General features: G+C 45.4%; 1 protein-coding gene across 4 annotated transcripts in view; it reads left to right on the top strand.

Annotated features, from left to right (window-relative positions):
* GON4L (gon-4 like) overlaps window positions 1-18,165 on the top strand; it is a 46,663-nt gene that overhangs the window by 1,343 nt on the left and 27,155 nt on the right. For 2 of the 4 annotated variants that reach the window (XM_074318860.2, XM_019711100.3), the window contains exons 2-12: window positions 1,333-1,473; window positions 3,351-3,881; window positions 5,276-5,467; window positions 9,425-9,612; window positions 10,253-10,327; window positions 10,500-10,550; window positions 12,878-12,928; window positions 13,399-13,494; window positions 13,903-14,022; window positions 14,581-14,751; window positions 17,256-17,448. In XM_074318860.2, coding sequence (XP_074174961.2) covers window positions 3,377-3,881; window positions 5,276-5,467; window positions 9,425-9,612; window positions 10,253-10,327; window positions 10,500-10,550; window positions 12,878-12,928; window positions 13,399-13,494; window positions 13,903-14,022; window positions 14,581-14,751; window positions 17,256-17,448 — 1,642 coding nt within the window. In that variant the 5' untranslated portion in view covers window positions 1,333-1,473; window positions 3,351-3,376. Of the gene's footprint in view, window positions 1-1,332; window positions 1,474-3,259; window positions 3,882-5,275; window positions 5,468-9,424; window positions 9,613-10,252; window positions 10,328-10,499; window positions 10,551-12,877; window positions 12,929-13,398; window positions 13,495-13,902; window positions 14,023-14,580; window positions 14,752-17,255; window positions 17,449-18,165 lie in introns of all 4 variants that reach the window. The other 2 variants (XM_088799643.1, XM_019711102.3) reach the window with 2 other exon arrangements.

The raw sequence follows: 18,165 nt of genomic DNA, 5'->3' as shown, positions 1-18,165 counted from the left end.
CTGTGATTACAATTCCCTGGGCTTAATATAGCAGCAGAATGTTCTGGGTGCCTAGGCTTTTGGAATAACAAAATTCAATACTGCTTGCATTTCAGTATCCATTGCCATTACTGTTATGTATTTCTGAGACCACTAAAGGTTATAGGAAGCTTTCTTAAACTTAAGAAACTCTAATTAAAGACCAAACCTTGTGGTGGACACACAACTCTAAAAATTTACTTGTAATAATTTAATTGTATAAATAAAGCGGATGGATTTTGTGGTGTGTACATTCAAGCTGTTTTTATAAAAAGAGTAAGGAAGAGTGCCAAAGTTAATCAGTGTTGGATACGTCTCTTCCAAAAGTTGCAGGAGCTTAGGGCTGCTTAGGAGGGAGGGGAGAAGAAAGGGGGGGTGACGGGGCGGAGGGAAGAGGAAACCAACAGATCTGTATTCTGTAGGTTCAAAAGCAGGACTCAAATGAAACTCCAGGCTTCCAGAGACTTCCTTGGCATTTGGGAGAATTAGGGTGATGCAGGTAGAGTCAGACAACTCGTGGGTTGTCCATGATTCCATCAAATCACTCTTCATTTTGACTGTGGATACTTTTCATCCTGTCGGATTCTGTTTACAGACAGGATGGGGTCAAACAGATTTTTAAATGGATAAATATCTGTTGGTGGTTCATCTGTAAAATGAGAGAGTTGACTGTATTTTTCCAGCTTTGGCATTCTGTCCTAGAAGAGTGGAAAGAACGCGGTTCTAGGAGTCATTTATTCGTTCAAAACACAGGTGTTGAATTATTGAACATCAACTATGCCCCAGGCACATTCCCAGGTACCAGAACGGTGCATGAGAAGCTAGTTAGGATACCTGATTCCCCTGGATAGCTAGCTGTGTATAGCTGTGTGAAATCACCTTCCCACCTGAGCTAGAAGTTTGTCTTGTGTAAATTGGAAGGTTTAATAATATCCATTGTCCCATTGGGTTTATTGTGGAGATCAAATCACCTATGATAATGTAAGTGAAAGCATTTTGTAAAATGCAGAGTATTATACAGATATGAATGATTACTATGGATTGAGTCCATGACAGCTTTATTCAGGAAACTGCACTGCTTGTAACCCAGGGATTCCTCTTTCTGAAATTTTATGAATTCTCCACTTCCTTGGTCCCGTATTCCAGGTGTCGCGCCGCGAGAGGATTAGTTGTGTAACGAAACCACTGAATCTCAAACCCCAGTTTTGTTTTGAGTAGGATAGCTCCATGGACCGAGAAAGCGAAGCGTTGCCTTTAAATTTTTTTTGCCAGCAACTGACGCGCTAGTCTTTCGGCTTCATTCCGCCCTTACAGAGGATGGCGCTTAGTGGTCTGCGCATGCTCCTTGGCGACCTGACGCCGCGCACCGCGACTCGGGGTCGCGCACGTAAGTCGCTGCCGTTGGCTGACTTCCGGTGGTGCCGACGCCGAGTTTCCGCGGGCTCAGGCCGGCTGGTGAGCTTACCGGGTCTTGTGCTGTGGGGCGGGAAGATGCTGTGGGAGCTGGACGTCCCGGCGAAGCATGTCCGGGCTGAGGGCGTCCGGGTCTGAGGGCTGGGGCGGGGTCGGGTCTGAGGGCGGGCGCGGGTCTGGCGCCGGGTGCGTTACAGAAGGTAGAGTCGTGAGGGGGTCTTGCTGGGAGTGGGGACTTGGGCCAGGGCTGTTCGCTGAGGGCAACAGCGCAGTTAGGATCCCTTTTTGAAATCTGTTTCCAGGAGGGGCCCGGCCGGGGCTGCCTCTGGATTCGCGTTCATTCGCTGTTGGTCTGACCCCAGTGTCCAAAGCGGGTGTGTGTGTGTGTGTGTGTGTGTGTGTGTGTGAGGGGGGCGCCCCTTAGAGCTGCTGTGTTTTCGGTGCCTGGAGCCCAGACCTGTGCGCTGCCGACTGGATGGTGGCTGCCGCCTTTCTTCCCCTTTCCCCCTTCTCCCTCCTTTTCTGGGCCTCAGTAATTCGTCTGTGAAATGCAGGACTCGCCTACGCTGCCCCCTCACCCACGCACCACCCTCCCTCACAGGGGTCAGCGGAACCTTCACGTGTTTATGGAGCTGTAATTACCGAGATGAGGGCATCGTTGATGGGGGGTTGGGGGGAGACCTTTCCTGGTGTCCCGGGGAAGCTGCGTTAGGGAGGCTCAAGACTGACCGTGTCGTTCAGACTCTTTGCCGTTAGAAAGAACCTTGTTTGGCTGCCCTCTGGTCCGTGTTTTCATCTAGTGCCCTGATAGCTGGGCGTTCAGACCGTCATTGGACATTGTCGGTGACGAGGACTCGCTGTCATACCCGGCAGCTAGTTCTAGTCTTGGACCTATTTTCTCAAGTAAAGGTTTTTTTTTGGGGGGGGGTAGAAAGATGCAGTTAGTTTCCACATGATGCTTAACTCTTGGTCTGAATGTTGCACAGGAATAAGCACTGAGTAGGAAACTCATACCCTCTTTTGTTCATTCATTTATTCAGGGAACGTTCATTGAGCCTCTACTATAGGGCAGATGCTGCTGAGTCGTAGGACAGTTTGAAAGAGTCGTTCTCTTGAAAAAGTGCATCGTTTTGGGGAGAGAGGAGATGGGGAGACGACAAGAAGCAATCACAAAAGTGCTGCGTACTATCAAGGAGGTTTGCGAATAGGTGCTATAATAACATGAAAGCAAATACTCTCCCGTTTAGGTTAGCGTTGCCTTCAAAATGTGATAATTGGAATTGACGGCGAGAGTCCAGAAGTAACACTATAGAGAACAGTCGGAATCTCTCTTGCTTTCAACACGAAATTTCTGTTAACATGGCCTAGCCTCTTCACACAGCCACACTTTGCTTTTGGGTTGTTTCTGTTAATGGAAATACCCCTTTATGGAAACAACAGCAGAAGACATTTACTATCTATTGACATTACTATCTAATGATGCAAGTGCTGTTTTTATTTTATGGCTGAAGAAAGTGAGATTCAGGTTAGGTGACTTACACAAGGTCACAAAGCTGGAGAGAAGCTGACTCGGGAAACAAATCCAGACAGTTTGACTCCCAGTTTGCTCGCAGGATCACACTATTCTATCCTCCTGATGGTAATAATAATAACTAACACATACTGTGTAATTATAACAGCTCTATGAGGTAACAACGATTATTTTTTACAGTTGAGGAAACAGGTTTAGAGAGGTGACGTCCCTTGGCCAAGGTAACTTACTAACCTGTGGTAGGGTTAGGATTTCAACTCAGGCTCTAACTGCGGTCTCTCAACTCTCACCTAACAGGAGATTGTGCACTTGGTGTGAAAAAGGTGCGAGGAAATCCTATTATCGTAATTAACACGAGGGTGGTAAGAAGCTGCTTTTACCCTTTCAGGATGGAACCAAAGTAGGACTTTAAAAATGTTGCCCAGTAAGAAGAGAAGAACTGCGGTGACAGAATCCCCACATCATCAGGGCAACCAGGAGGGAGATGACTTAGCCCCAGAGTCGGCCGTGAAACCAGACTCGGACCAGGTGAAAGACTTGGGGTCCGTGTCTGTGTCCTGGGGTCCAAGTCACAGCAGAGCAGCTGGCCTTGAAGTCCAGTCTGTGCCGGCTGCAGGACAGCAGCTGGGTGTGGACGGTCCGTCTTTGAGCTCTAGGGAACTCAGCCAGGACACAAGTGCACCCGTTCCGGAAGCTGTTGATGCGGCCACCTCTAAGGGACTCACCGTCCCGTCCTCGGAGTCCTCCCAGCCCCTTGCTACGCACATGGGGAAAGAAAACCTCCAGGCCACTGGCTCAAGGAGAGGGAAGAAAGTGACGCTCAGGCCCAAGGCGGTTACCCAAGAAGACAGAGGTGATCGTCCTATGACAAAGGAGCCTTTTGCAGGGGAAGCCAGTGAGGAAGTGAAGGAGGAAGGAGGTAAGAGATGCCAGGTCCTCAGGCCATGTTTTCCTCGTGTCTGCACGCTCGGCTTTGCCTCGACAGGATACGTGTTTCTGCCAGCGGTGCCGATTTGGTTTGGAATTAGAACTGCGGTCTTCCTATGGGTCAGCAGTGAACTTGGGGAATGGGTGGAGACTTTCTTCTCCTCTCTCATTCCTTAGCTCCTCCTCTGGGTTCGTTTCTTGTATCCTGTCGTGTCCAGAGGGGAACTATGTGTGGCCACTTAGTTGTGACTTGGTGGGTGTCCGTGAACTGGGGCTTGTGGAGGAGAGACACTACCTGGGACATGGGGAAAGGCTCTGCAGAGGTGACAGAACCCTCAGAGATGACAGAATGGTGGCATGGGCAGGCATGGGCCACGGACAGTCTGCAGAGGCAGGGGAGGATGGCGACATGGTTAGAAGTGAGACATGGCTTCAGAGCAGGAGGCCGTGTTTAGGTTGTGAAGGGCTTTGCTTTTCACACTCACGTATTTGAACTTTTCCTGGACTTAGTGGTTGCTAAGAGCATAAAAGAAGCAGGAGGCGTAGTTGTGACCTCAGGAAGCTTGTAGTGCAGTTGGAAAGACAGGACATAGACACACAATTCATTTGGAGCAGGTAAGACAGTAAGTACGTGATCAAGTGCTGGAGAGTGTGGTGCAGCTCACGAGGGCTTTTGAAATTGGAACTTGAAGGATCGCTAGGTTCTGATGGATCGTGGGGAAGGCGTGGAAGTGGAAGAGCACGTGCTGCGAACGTGTGGGGTGCTGTGTTTGTGGGGAAGTGTGGCGGCTTCAGATCACTCAGAGCCTTGCCGTTGTTCCCTTGAGGGCTTATAAAGGATCGGAATGGGTGCTGACAATAAAGACAGAGAAGAAAGGACGTATCTTAGAGACATGACAAAGGCAGAATGTGGCTCAGAGACCGACCAGTACCATTAGACATACCTGGATTGGGGCTGGTGAAGCAGCCTTCTTCCGGGGAAGGTATGTGAGGGGCTGAAAATGAGTTCAGCTCTGGGTATGTGGAGTATGAGGTGACACTGGGGCCCTCAAGGGGCAACAAATTCGAGATTGAAGTTTGGAAAGAGGTAGGACTAGACATGTTCCAAGCGTTAGTGGTGGTGGTTCTTCATGGAAAGGAGTGTGGAGGGAGAAGGTAGCCTTGGGTTGATGAAGATTCCAGAGAAGGAAGGACAGAGGCGACAGTAAGAGTCAAGGAGGGAGGAGGATTTTAAGAGCAAAGTACTTTATTTAAGAGCGAGGGATGCGGCATAGTGTATGCATCGTTAATGGTTACCTGACCAAAAGGACTGGAGCAAGATGCCAGTTTCCACAGCAGAGGGTGACAGGACGGCAAAGTGTGAAGCCGTGTTTGTGATTCTTCCAGGAAAACCTCAGCTGCATCCTGGAGGGGAGATGCCGTTGCCTCCATCAGGCAGCCACGCTGCCCGACCAGGAGCCCAGCCTCGGAAAGCAGCTCGGCCGGATGTGGGTGCCTGCCCTGAAGGAAAGCCCCTCGGGGCTGCAGCTCACCGAGCTGAGGAGGAGGCAGAGGATGACGGACTCTTTATTCCAATGGGTAGGCTTTCCTTTTCTGTCCTTTTTTTTTTTTAAATTAAAAACCGCTATTGAAGTATAATATGCAGAAAACGGTGCCTGTCCTAAGACATCCAAGTTCACTGAGTTTCCAGAGATTGAATGTTATGAGTACCCCAAAGTCCGCCCTTTTCAGTTATTACCAGCACCCTACCCATGGGCCACCGGTCCCTCCCTCCAGCCGCATGGACCGGCTCCTCGGTTTTGTGCTTTACGTGAATGGAATCATACGTTTTGTGACTGCCTTTTCCCACTCAGCATTATGTTTATGACATCGGTCCACACTATGTGCTTGCAGGTGACTCATTTTATTGCTCTGCAGTATTCTGTTGTTTGAATATTCTGCATTTTCTTTATCCATTCAATTCTGAACGGGCGGGCGTGCGGAAAGTTTCCAGGTGTGGGCGGCCGTGAGTGGTGCTGCTGTGGACGGTCCCGCGCAGACCTTCGGGCGAACACGTGCGCTCGCTGTCTCCGCTGGCTGGAATCGGCCGGTTGTAGGACTCGGCCGCCTGAAAACTGCTTTGTTTATTGTGAAATATAGTGCATACAAGCACGTGAGGAGAGCCTGCTTTATTCGATTTAACACATGGTTTTAAAGTGCGTGCCCGTGGATCGTACCGCCAATGCTAGCGCTCCATTACTGTGGAGGGCGCAGGTGGTGATGGGGGCAGCCACGTCTGGCTTCTGAACCTGGGGGAAGGTGTTCCGAACCCCTCCATTACGTATGGCAGTAGTTATGGGCTGTTTCTATATTGTATCAGTTTAAGAAAACACTTTTCCTAGTTTTTGGACAGTTTTACCATATATTGAGTTTTGTTAAATGCTTTTTTTTTTTTTTAATCTCTATTAAGATGATACGGTTTTTCTCCTGTATTGTGTTAATGTGAAGGGTTATATTGATTCTTAATGTCAGCTTTATTAAGATAACTTATATGCAATAAAATTTATGTAGTGAGTTCTGAAAAATGTGTAACTACCACCACGGTCAGTGTATGGAACACTTTCCTCGCGCCCCCCCCCCCCCCCCCCCCCCCCCCCCCCCCCGAGTTCCCTCTTTCCCCCTTGCAGCCCTCCGTGTTCAGCCTTTGGCAGCCTCTGATCTCATTTCTGTTCTTATAGTTTTGTTCCACACTGTCATGTATACCTATGGTGTCACAGCACATGTAGCCTTTTGCATCTGGTGTCTTTCACTTAGTGTAATGCTTCTGAGATCCATTCACGTTCCTCTTCGTTGCTCAGTAGCGTTTTATTGCATTGAGATACCACAGTCTGTTTATTTGTTCACCAGCTGAAGGGCATCTGGGTTGTTTGCAGTTTCTGCCTGTGTGACTAAAGTTGCTGTCACATATAGGCCTTTGATGGACCTAAGTTTTTCGTTTTCCTTGGGTAAATAAGTAGGAGTGTCATTGCTGGGGCTTATGGTAAATGTATGTTTCACTTGATAGAAACTGCCAAACTGTTTTCCAAAGTGACTGCACCACTTTGTGTTCCCACCAGCGTGTGTGAGATTTACAGTTGATCCTGATCCTTGCCAGCCGTTGTCAGACTTTTCAGTTTTATTCGTTCTAGTAGGTGTATTTCTCTGAGGTTTTCACTCGCATTTCCCTAATGAATAGTGATATGGAGCATATTTTCTGTGTTTATTTGCCATGTGTGGATTTTTTTGGTGAAATGTTTGTTCACGATTCTGTTGTTTGCCTTATTCCTTTTGTAATTACTACATAACTTGCAGGAGATACTTTGAAACTGCACATACCCTGTTTCTCTTCAAAGTTTTAACCACTAATTTTTAACATCCCTTGGATCGCCTGGATCAGTTTTATGGTGTTGTTTAATGGTGATTTTCAATTTCTCTCATTCCTTTGACATTTATTAATGGGAATTTTTCTGTAAAGAAGAGCTGTCCCTTGTCCCTCATTTATTTATGCGTTTATTCAATTTTTATGAGTATGGACTCGTGGATATTTATTTTATTATTTGAGTTATAGTGCAATACTGTCATTATTTATTTTGCTCAAATTGTTTCAGCGTTAGTCCTGGGGAACTGCTTTAGGTTTTACTTTTATGGGCTATGCCTTTGGTGTCATAATAAGGAGCTCAGCCTAATGCAGTGTCACCAAGTTGTTGTTTTTCCTGTTTTCTTCTAGCAGTTGCTTAGTTTTGCATATTACATTTAAGTATGCGATCCATTTTGAATTAATATTTGTATAATGTGAGGCATATTTGAGATTTATTTATTTATTTGCATACGGATGTACAGTTGTTTCAGCCTGTTTGTTGGAAAGATTCCCTTTTCCATTGAGTTACTGTTGCACCTATATGCAAAAATCATTTGACCGTATCTGTGGGGGTCTTTTCTGGACTCTACTCTGGCCCATTGATCCGTGTCTGACCTTCCCCCCCAAAACCACACAGTTTTGATTACTGACTTTATAGGAAGTCTTTCAATCAGGTAGTCTGCGTCTTCAACTTTGTTCTTTTCTTTTTAAAACTTATTTATTTAAGTGTGTTTTTCTAGGACCCATTAGCTCCAAGTCAAGTAGTTGTTTCAGTCTAGTTGTGGAGGGCGCAGCTCACAGTGGCCCATGTGGGGATCGAACTGGCAACCTTGTTAAGAGCACCACGCTCTAACCTGCTGAGCCAGCCGGTTGCCCCAAAAAGGCAATTTTTAGTGGCTCGGTAACAGTCTGGTGTAGGGATGTACCAATGTTCAGTTAACTGTTCCTTTAACATTGGACATTTAGCAGTTTTCTGTGTTTTTGGTAAAATAATTAATGTTCAAATTAATAACTTAATTATTCATTCTTCCAGTGTCTTTGCATGTCTAACTATTTCCATAAGAAGAATTATTGCATTGAAAGTTAACAAATTCTTGATATATAGTCACAAGTGCAAAAGCAATTGTTTGAAGTTACTAATAATTTTTCACTGAGTAAATACTGCCAGGGTGCAGCTTGAAGGTTATGAAGTCTTTTAAACAGACAAGGTCAACTTGATATTAATCGTCTTTAATCCCTTGTTTTCAGACAGAAGCCGACCAAAAATATCAGATGGGAGCCTCATTTTGGAGTTGCGTGATAATCTTACCAGATTCTAATAATCAAGAAGTTTTTCTTAGGGTGGCCAGTTAGTTAGCTCAGTTGGTGAGAGTGCGTTGCTACTGACACCAAGGTTGCTGGTTTGATCCCCGCATGGGCCACTGTGAGCTGCGCCCTCCTTTAAAAAAAAAGTTTTTCTTTTTGTCTGGTTGTATATGTATTCCTTTCTTGTAGAGTAGCGACATTTTGTCCCTTTTTTATTTATATAGTTCAGAGTAGAGTTTTTGTTGATTTGCTCTGTGTTTTTCTCTTTTCTAGACTGAATAGTATTATAATAGACATTTTATTTGTAATTTGTTTCATTGGTTACACAGCGTGTGTGTGTGTGTGTGTGTAAAATTTTGCTTAATCTCCATGGCATCCCTGATGGGCAAATATCTGTATTTACAAAAGAAAAAAATGGGGCTCTATTGCCAAGGTAACCCAGAACGGGGCCACAAACCCAGGGTTTCCGATGTACTATCTGTAGAGTGCTGGTTAAGACTGCAGATTCTAGAGCGGGAATGCTTGGCTTCCAAACATGGCTGTCATTACTAGCTTTTGGGAAAGTTTCTTACCTCTGCCTCAGTTTATTCATCTGTACAGTGGGGACAAGAATAGTCCCTACGTCATAAGGTTGCTGTGAGAGACAAGTGAATTAATACGTATAATGTGTGTAGAAGACTGACATGAGATAAGTATTCAGTGAGTGTTAGAGATTGTTACGGTGACAGTTCTGCCATCTCCGTCACGACCACCTCAAAGTCGACTTGGATGTCCAGGCCAGACAGCAGCGGCTTGTTTTTCTTTCTGGGAGCAGTTGTTTGGAGATTCTGGTGATGTTCTTGGTTTGTTTGCAGAGGAGCAAGACAATGAAGAAAGTGAGAAACGGCAGAAGAAGAAGAAGGGGACCAAGCGGAAGCGAGACGGGAAGGGTCAGGAAGAAGGGGCGTGTGACCTGAAGCTGGACGACGTGCTGGACCGCACCCTGGAGGACGGCGCCAAGCAGCACAACCTGACGGCCGTCAACGTGCGGAACATCCTCCACGTGAGTAAGACGGAGAGCTCGGGAAGCAAATGAGAATGGCCCGGAAGTTCCCGACTCCTGCCTGGTATGTGACTGACTCGTTTTGTGAGGACCCGGGGCAGAACATTTCACATTCCAAGATAGCTTTCTCTTTACACTCAGCACGAGTTTGGAATCTGAACACACGGTAAAGAACTTAACTGGGAAGGTAAACTGTCCCTCTGCTTCCTTCCACTGGTTTGAATGTTCAGTGTATTGTTTAGCACATTCAGGACTAACGTTCACACTGGATTTACCCTTTCGTGGGTTAACAGTTTGCAGTACTTTGCACATATGCAAATACTGTTCTTTGATATGTAGCAACACAGCTATTTACAAAGCCTTTGTTGTTTATTACTGTTTCTCTTAAGCATCTAGTACCTCACTGATCTCTCTTTATGTGAGCCATTCCTGTTCCCCAAAGCAGCTAATGAGGTTGGCCTGTTCGCTGCTGCAGTGTTTGGAGCTGTGTGCTTTTGTCCACAACTTGCTTCTTTGCTTTCAGTTCCCTTGCATCCCCCCAATCTGAAGCTGTTTGAGTATCTAGCAGAATTACAGAGACATGAGTATTATCTAGAAGACACATCTTTGTTGCATAAAGTGAAATTTTATCTTTCTCCAGGAAGTAATCACAAATGAACACGTGGTAGCGATGATGAAAGCAGCCATCAGTGAGACGGAAGATATGCCGATGTTTGTGAGTAATCCGTTTGTCACGGAGCAGAGCTCCCTGTAAACTGGCGATGTGGGGCAGGTCTCTGGGGGCTCTGTAAATAGTCTGACAGTTGGGGGCCAGGGCAGCGTCTCAAAACCCAAGGATCACACGATGATTTTTATTGACTCGTTTCTTCTCGTTTTCCCCTCCTTAGGAGCCCAAAATGACACGCTCTAAACTTAAGGAAGTGGTGGAAAAAGGAGTGGTAGGTGTTATTTTTTATTTGTTTAGCTTGGTAAATAACCTCTAATCATAAGTTATTTATAGGGAAAAAAATACAGGAAAGATTTATTGTTTGCCTGGGTTTACCTCCTTAAAGAAGGATTTTCGCAAGGCTCATAATACCAGCATGGGCCAGGGAGCTGTGTCCTACACAACTAGACTGAGAAACAACCGCTTGCACTGGAGGGGGAGGTGGAGGCGGAAGAAGGGGGGGGAAAGGATTTGTAAAAGACAAGTAGACACGGAATATATGAAACCATTATCAGAGTTTATTTTTATTTTAATTGATGTGAAATTATTCCTTTTTGGAGGTACTAGATAGAGAACCATTTAGAATGGTTGAAAGCAGTGAGAGGTCAGATTTTTTATTGCTGTTCTAAGATATGTGCAACGTGTTTAGAGTGTGTTTTTCCAAGTGTGTCCAAAGGGACCACTTGGGTTGAGATCACCGTGGTGTGGGGTCCCTCAGGAGTGCCCACTACCAGTGCACGTTCTTGGGCTCACCCCAGACCTAGGAGTCAGGGCCCGTGGGTGGGCAGGGGACTGTGCATCGGTGAAAACGTGCTCGTTTCTTCCTTTGCACATGGAAGTACGAGAACCACGTCACTTCGGAAGCATCCTGGTGCGTGTCATATCCCGTTTAGCAAGCACCTGTCCTGTGTGTGCTTACCTTCTGTGGCCAGGCCGGCGATAGTTCGGAGGGGGCCCGTTCTGTCTCTGATAGGAAGGAAGATGGACCCCAAATGCATGTTGTCGTTTCCGTCAGTCTGTCCAGTTCCGTTCCTTGCTACCTAATAGAGGAAATAAGTCTGTTCCTCTTCCATACAACTTTTCCTCTAGTTGAAGAAAGCTAGTATGTTTTTTTGTAACATTCTTTCTTGCTAGACATTCCCATTTTTTATTGGTCTTTATGTGACAAGGCTTTGAATACCTTCACCAATCAGCCCCATTTCTTCTGAATGTGCCTAGTTTGTCAAAACTGTGGCTAACGTGGAATCTACTGCCCAGATGTGGTTCAACTAATACGAGTGAGGTTATCCCTTCAGTGTTCCAGATACCGTATTTCTCTTAATGTGGCCTAAGGTTGCACTGGCTTTTTTTTTGACAGCCACATCATTTTCTTTTGTGTAATTGACTAACTGGTTGCATAAACTGAAATCGTCTTTCTCCAGGGAGTACACAAATGGACATGTCGCAATGATGAAAGCAGCCATCAGTGAGACAGAGGTTGTATGTCTCTCTGACATACAGAGTATAAGTAACATTAATTCCATATTTGATTTGGAAAAAAAGACCGAGGAGATCCACTGCAGGCTCTGGATTCTGTTTCCCAGCCCTGAATACAGGTGTAGAGAAGTTGGACAACCGAAGACTCTAGTTCATGTGGGAGAGCAAGGATTAGGGTTCAGGCCTCCTGTGCCTTACAGCTTAATAGACTGACTCCAGCGCACTTCCCGGTGGGTGTGGCAGTAGGGAAACTGACTGGTTCAGAAAGAGACACGGGAAGAGGTGTGGACCTGAGTCACATCAGCGCCTGTCCCCCCTACTGGCCTCCCTGCGCAGAGCGAGATAAAAGGCCGGAACGCGGCAGGGCTGAGATGTGGGGAACCCGAGCTCCTTGTAGACACAGTCCAGCCTTGGATTCTGTTCATGAGAGGATTCTGATCGGGTCAAAAGGAAGTGGTCAAGAAATTATGCCCCACAGTGGCATTTGTTAGCAGTGCGTGGGAGCTTTAAAAAATTCTTTATAAAATGTCCCCCCCCCCCAACTCTATTGTTTTAAAACATACAAAAAGTTGAAAGAATTGTAGTGAATCTAGATTCTATCTAGATCTAACAATTATAACATTTTACCATATTTTCTTTATAGCTCTCTATCTCTATTGGTTTTTTCCCCTGTACTATTTCAAAATAAGTTGTGGACAACTTGACAATGATGTCAAAGGCCACTGTATCACCTGTAATATCTTAGGTTTGTCTACTATTGTACTTGACAAATAGTTTTAACGTTCGTTATTCCACGTGAACCAAGCTGTGATACAAAGTAGGCAAGGAGGTCTTGTCTCCATTTATGGATGATACAGAGTCTTACTGGGGCTATGGCAGAAATGCTAATGATGGAAATGGATCCTCTCTCCTTTCTTCTGTCAAGCTGACAGCAGCGAGTACACCCTCAGGGGTAGTCAGTGCCCCTAGCTCGCTGCAGCTGGCGCTAGGTAGACGGCTCTTTGTGATGGCAAAGAGGAATTAAAAATGAAAACAGCCTATTTCGGTTAAGAGAACTTAATTATTTATATTCTTTGTTGGTAGGTGATTCCGACGTGGAATATTTCACCAATTAAGAAGGCCAATGAAATTAAGGTAAACTTGGAAGGAGGTAATTCCTACTGTTTTCCAGAAAGACTTCGTCCGTTTTTGAAACCTAAATGCTTCCTTTCTATTTGTTAACATTTTGGGGAACTTGGAATTGAAACTTTTAAAATCCCAGCTTTGCTCTTAACGCTGTGACCAAAGATTGAAGTTCTCCATAGGATGTAGTAGTCACTCACTAGTGCTATGTTTTCCTGAGGAGATACATAAGATCAATGAATGGTGATATGGGAAAGTAAATAAATGTCTCCTAAGTTTAAAAAAAAAAAAAATCCCAGCTTTGTTTTCCCCTCCTGTTACTCTCAGATTTGAGTCTCTTGCTAGGACTCTCTTGAAGCCCCACTTTGCTCATTGTGTTCTTAGATTTTTCTCTCCCGCTCTGCCTTTTCCCCTTATTTTCCACATCCATACGACTCATGTTTCCTTTCACTTTATTTCTTTCTGGAACTGGACTTGTGTAGCCTCCTCAGTTCGTGGATATTCACCTTGAAGAAGATGATTCGTCAGATGAAGAGTACCAGCCGGATGACGACGACGAGGACGAGACCGCCGAGGAGGTAGGTGGGGCGTGTGAGTGTCAGCCGCGAACACAGACAGAGTGGGGCCGGGAGGCCTCGCCACCTCGCCGCTTCTGTAGCCAGGACTGAGACGCGAGCTTTCTGAGCTTCCCCTGTGCTGTTGCCTATCGCTGGAGTGCATTTTCATTCCTGTGTGATACTCTGTCTGGACGTGTTTGTGAAAGGATTTTAAGTGAAGGCCCTACAGGTTCCCCCAGTGTGCAGTGCTGGTGGGCGTAGTGAGCTGATCCCTCCCACCTTCCGAATACTGAGCTGCTCTTTCAATTGTATTTGCTCTCACTCTGACGGATTGACTGACGGATACTCTGTCTCCTGAGATACTTCAGACTCAGTGGAACGAGGTAGGGGCAGGGATATGAATGAAAGTGAGTGGGGTTTGTTTTGTAGAGTTTGTTGGAAAGCGATGTGGAAAGCACTGCGTCGTCTCCACGTGGGGCAAAGAAATCCAGACTGAGGCAGTCTTCTGAGATGACCGAAACGGATGAGGAGAGCGGCATGTTATCAGAGGTAAATGTGCGTCGCACACAACAGAGAAGTTCTAACTGGAAGGAAATATGTACCCGTGATTCTGAGCCGTCACCCTTTGCCAAACCCGATGGCAGGTCAGTCATCGTGCCAGTATCTGCCTGGTGTTTTTGATTGGTTATAACTGTTTAGCAAAGTCTTTTAAGTCACTGAACATCTTAGAGAAAGCTAAACTCAGTGAAAGGGAGAGAGCTGCTTTGAATTCTCCTTAAGGGGCCGTGACGAGCAGAGTTTCTTTTCTTCGACCCTTCCCTGTTTCATACCTGTTCTCTAACACTTTCCTAAAGCCATGTTTATTAGATCGCCCACTTCTGGTATCTAAGTAGCACCCTGCTGGCTTCACTGGAAAGAGCATGACACCTAGTTATGTAGATCAACGCGAGTGGACTTGACAGTGCCCTTGTGTTATGTCCCTCTATCGAGAGGGGGAGAGAAAGATCACTAGTACGTGAAAGATATGCCTCTCCCTGCTGCTTTTTCTGTTTTTCTCCTCGTTCTCCCTCCCTTTTATTTTTTAACGTGCTTGCCTCTTTAAATCAGGCTGAGAAAGTCACCACACCTGCCGTCAGGCACATCAGTGCTGAGGTAGTGCCCATGGGGCCCCCGCCGCCCCCAAAGCCCAAGCAGACCAAGGACAGTGCGTTCATGGAGAAGTTGCACGCTGTGGATGAGGAGCTGGCTTCCAGTCCGGTCTGCATGGACTCTTTCCAGGTAACCGTGTTTCTAAAGCGCTGAGAAAGTCAGATGGAGTAATTTAGTTGTGGCTCAGGTTGGGGAGGGAGAGGAGAAGATATTAAATTCTGCTATAATAAGTAAGAGCCGTGAAATTGTAGGTCTTTGATACTCTTATTTCATTTGTGCTATTTTACTGTGAAAGTGGCAGTTCCTGAGGACAGAATAAGGTATGTGACAGAGAGCATTTTAAAATGTGGAACATAGAAACAGCCGTCAGCCAGATCCCCCAAGTACTAACTTTTACCACAATTGCCTTATTCTCTCCTTCTTTCTCTCTCTATACACGTAATTCTTTTCCTGAATCACTTTAGGGTATGTTGCAGCATGATGTTAAAAATTTCCCTAGGGTTAAGGTGTGCCAAGAGAGGGAACAGAAATGTGTTGGGAGGTTGTTGCAGTTGTCTAGGGAACACTTTCTAAATAGATCTGCCTTTTCACTAGAGCCCCTATCCAAATCTCAGCTGCTCTTTCTTTTTGTAGAAATCGCCCAACTTATCCTAAAATTCGTACGGAAATGCAAGGAACCTAGACTAGCCAAAACAATCTTAAAAAAGAACAAAGTTGGAAGTCTGTACTTCCTGATTTCAAAAGTTACTACAAAGTTACAGTAATCAAGACAGTCTGGTACTAGCCTAAGAACAGACACATAGATCAATAGAACAGGATTCAGAGCTCCGAAGTAAACCCTTACATCTGTGGTCAGTTGAGTTTTGACAAGTGTGCCAAGGCCAACTAATGAAGAAAGAATAGTCTTTCCAACAAATGGTGCTGGGACAATTGGAAATTCACATGTAAAAGTATAAAGTTGGACCCTTACCTTACACCACACACAAAAATTAACTCAAAATAGATTATTGTTATACCTGAAACTAATATAAAATAATATTGAATGTCAGCTGTGACTGAAAAAAAGAAATAATTAAAAAGAAAAGATCACTGACCTAAATGTAAGAGCTCAAACTGTAAAACTCTTAAAGAAAACAGGAGTAAGTGTTTGTAACTTTGATTATGCAGTGGTTCCTTAAATGTATCACCAAAAGCACAAGTGACAAAAAAAATAGGTACATCGGACTCATCAAAATTAAAAATTTGTGTTTCAAAGGATGCCACCAAGATAGTAAAGACAACCCACAGAATGAGAGAAAATGATTGCAAATCACATATCTCATAAGGGACTTGTCTCCGTAATACATAATGAACCCTTGTAACTCAACAATAAAAACACAATCCAGTTCAAAAATGGGCAAAGGACAGATGGGAGGGGGTTGGAGGGATGGATAAAAAAGAAGGAAGGGAGTAAGACGTATAAATTGGCTGTTATAGAAACAGTCATGGGGATGTAAAGTACAGCACAGGGAATATAGTCAATAATATTGTAATAACTATATAAGGTGCCAGGTGGGTACTAGACTTATCAGGGGATCACTTCATAAGTTATATAAATGTCTAACCACTATGCTGTACACCTGAAACTAATTTATGGTATATCAACTGTAATTGAAAAATTAAAAAACATTTTTTTAATGGGCGAGGAATATGAATAGACATTTCTCCAAAGAAGATACACTCATGGCCACTAAGCACATGAAAAGATACTCAGCATCGTTAGTCATTAGGACAGTGCAAATCAACTGAGAGGGACCACTTCACAACCACGAGGACGGCTGTTGTGAAAACCATGTTCGATGACAAGTGTTGGTGAGGATGGGGAGAAATGTGGACGGAAAGTGGTGCAGCCACTTTGGAAAGCGGTTTGGCGGTTCCTCAGAAAGTTAAAACATAGGACCCCGCAGTTCCCCTTGAAGAGAACCGAGTACACACGTCCATGTAAAAACGTGTAGACAAATGTTCACAACAGCATGATTCAATAGCCCCAAAGTGGAAACAAACGTTCGTCACGTGATAAATGAATAAACCAAAAATGGCATATCAGTATAATGGAATATTACTGTGCAATAAAAAGGAAGGAAATACCGGTACGTGGTAGGAAATGGATCAACTTTGAAAACGTTATGCTAAGTAAAGGAAGCCAGAGACAAAAGGCTCCTTATCGTATGATTCCATTTATATGAAGCAGCCGCCTAAGCAAATCCACAGAGACAGGAAGCAGATGAGTGCTTGCTGGGGCCTGGGTATGGGGAGGATGGATTTCTTTTTTGGGGGTGAGGACGTTGTTCTGGAGTTAGTGTTGATGGTCACACAGCTCTGAATAGAGCAAAACCCACTCAGTTTTACCCTTTAAAAGGGTGGATTTTATGGTATGTAAATTCTACCTTAATACAGCTGTTACAAATGTTCCTGAAATGTTGGTTTTAAAAGCTGTCGTTGTCCTTCAAGTTTCTTGAAGAAGGCTAAACCCCAGTGGTTTAGAGAAGAGACCTGTGGTTTCCGCTGAGAAGAGCAGCATGCAGGCTCCGGGGAGGTCGGGGCATTTGGAAGCTGTAGGCCTCAGTGACGTGTTTCTGTGTCTCCGTTGCCAGCCCATGGATGACAGCCTCATTGCATTCCGAACCCGCTCGAAGATGCCCCTGAAAGATGTTCCCCTGGGGCAACTGGAGGCAGAGCTCCAGGCTCCAGACATCACCCCAGACATGTACGACCCCAATACCGCAGATGATGAGGACTGGAAGACGTGGCTCGGGGGGCTCATGAATGGCGACGTGGGGGACGAAGGTCAGTGGCTCCGGTGGCGCGTATTGTCTGCTCTGTCCCTTAGCCCCGTGGTGCTGTTGTTCGTGAGGAGCGTAAAGCAAGGGGTGTTCTTGGTTAATTGAGCTGCATTTTGTGTTTAACCTACAATTCACTTTAAATCAACAGTTAAATTCTCTGCCCTCCCCTTTTTGATGAAGAATCTTTTTGGGACTCTTGAATGCTAAGAACCCCCCCGAAACATGAATGCACACATAATTTTAGATACCGTTTCGTGAGAGTGCATTGACTCTAAGACTCTTGCGTTAGTTGAGGTTCTTTATGATGATGCAAGTGAAAGAAGACTAACTCCTAACTTGCACAAGGTCAGGTGAATCCAGACTCCGCAAGGGGCAGAAAAACCTGCAGTGGGATTGAGGCACTGCCCTTCTTCCCTCTCTACAGCCGTCATCTTGACTTCTTTTTGTGGGTCAGCTCCATGCTCGAACCTGTTGTTTTCCATCAGACTGGAACTATGGTCATAAGCGCACCGCTTTCTTCTTGCTTGGCCCGCACGTGAGAAGGACTCTCTGACACGCTGCGCTGTGGAAAAGCCAGAACAACTCAGACTGGCTGGTCTGATCACAGGCTCACTCTCGGGGTGCGTGGGATTCGTAGGGACACTGCTCAGCAGAGACTCCTGGATTGGCAGCACCTTCTAGAACAATGTGCTTGGATTAGGCACTTGTTCAAGAGAAGGGG

This window comes from Rhinolophus sinicus, chromosome 7 (assembly GCF_057876585.1).
Source record: "Rhinolophus sinicus isolate RSI-liver-muscle chromosome 7, RSI-T2T, whole genome shotgun sequence".
NCBI classification, from domain to species: Eukaryota; Metazoa; Chordata; class Mammalia; order Chiroptera; family Rhinolophidae; genus Rhinolophus; species Rhinolophus sinicus.
The sequence above is the reverse complement of the archived record's forward strand: the minus strand, read 5'-3'. Positions and strand labels throughout refer to the sequence as shown.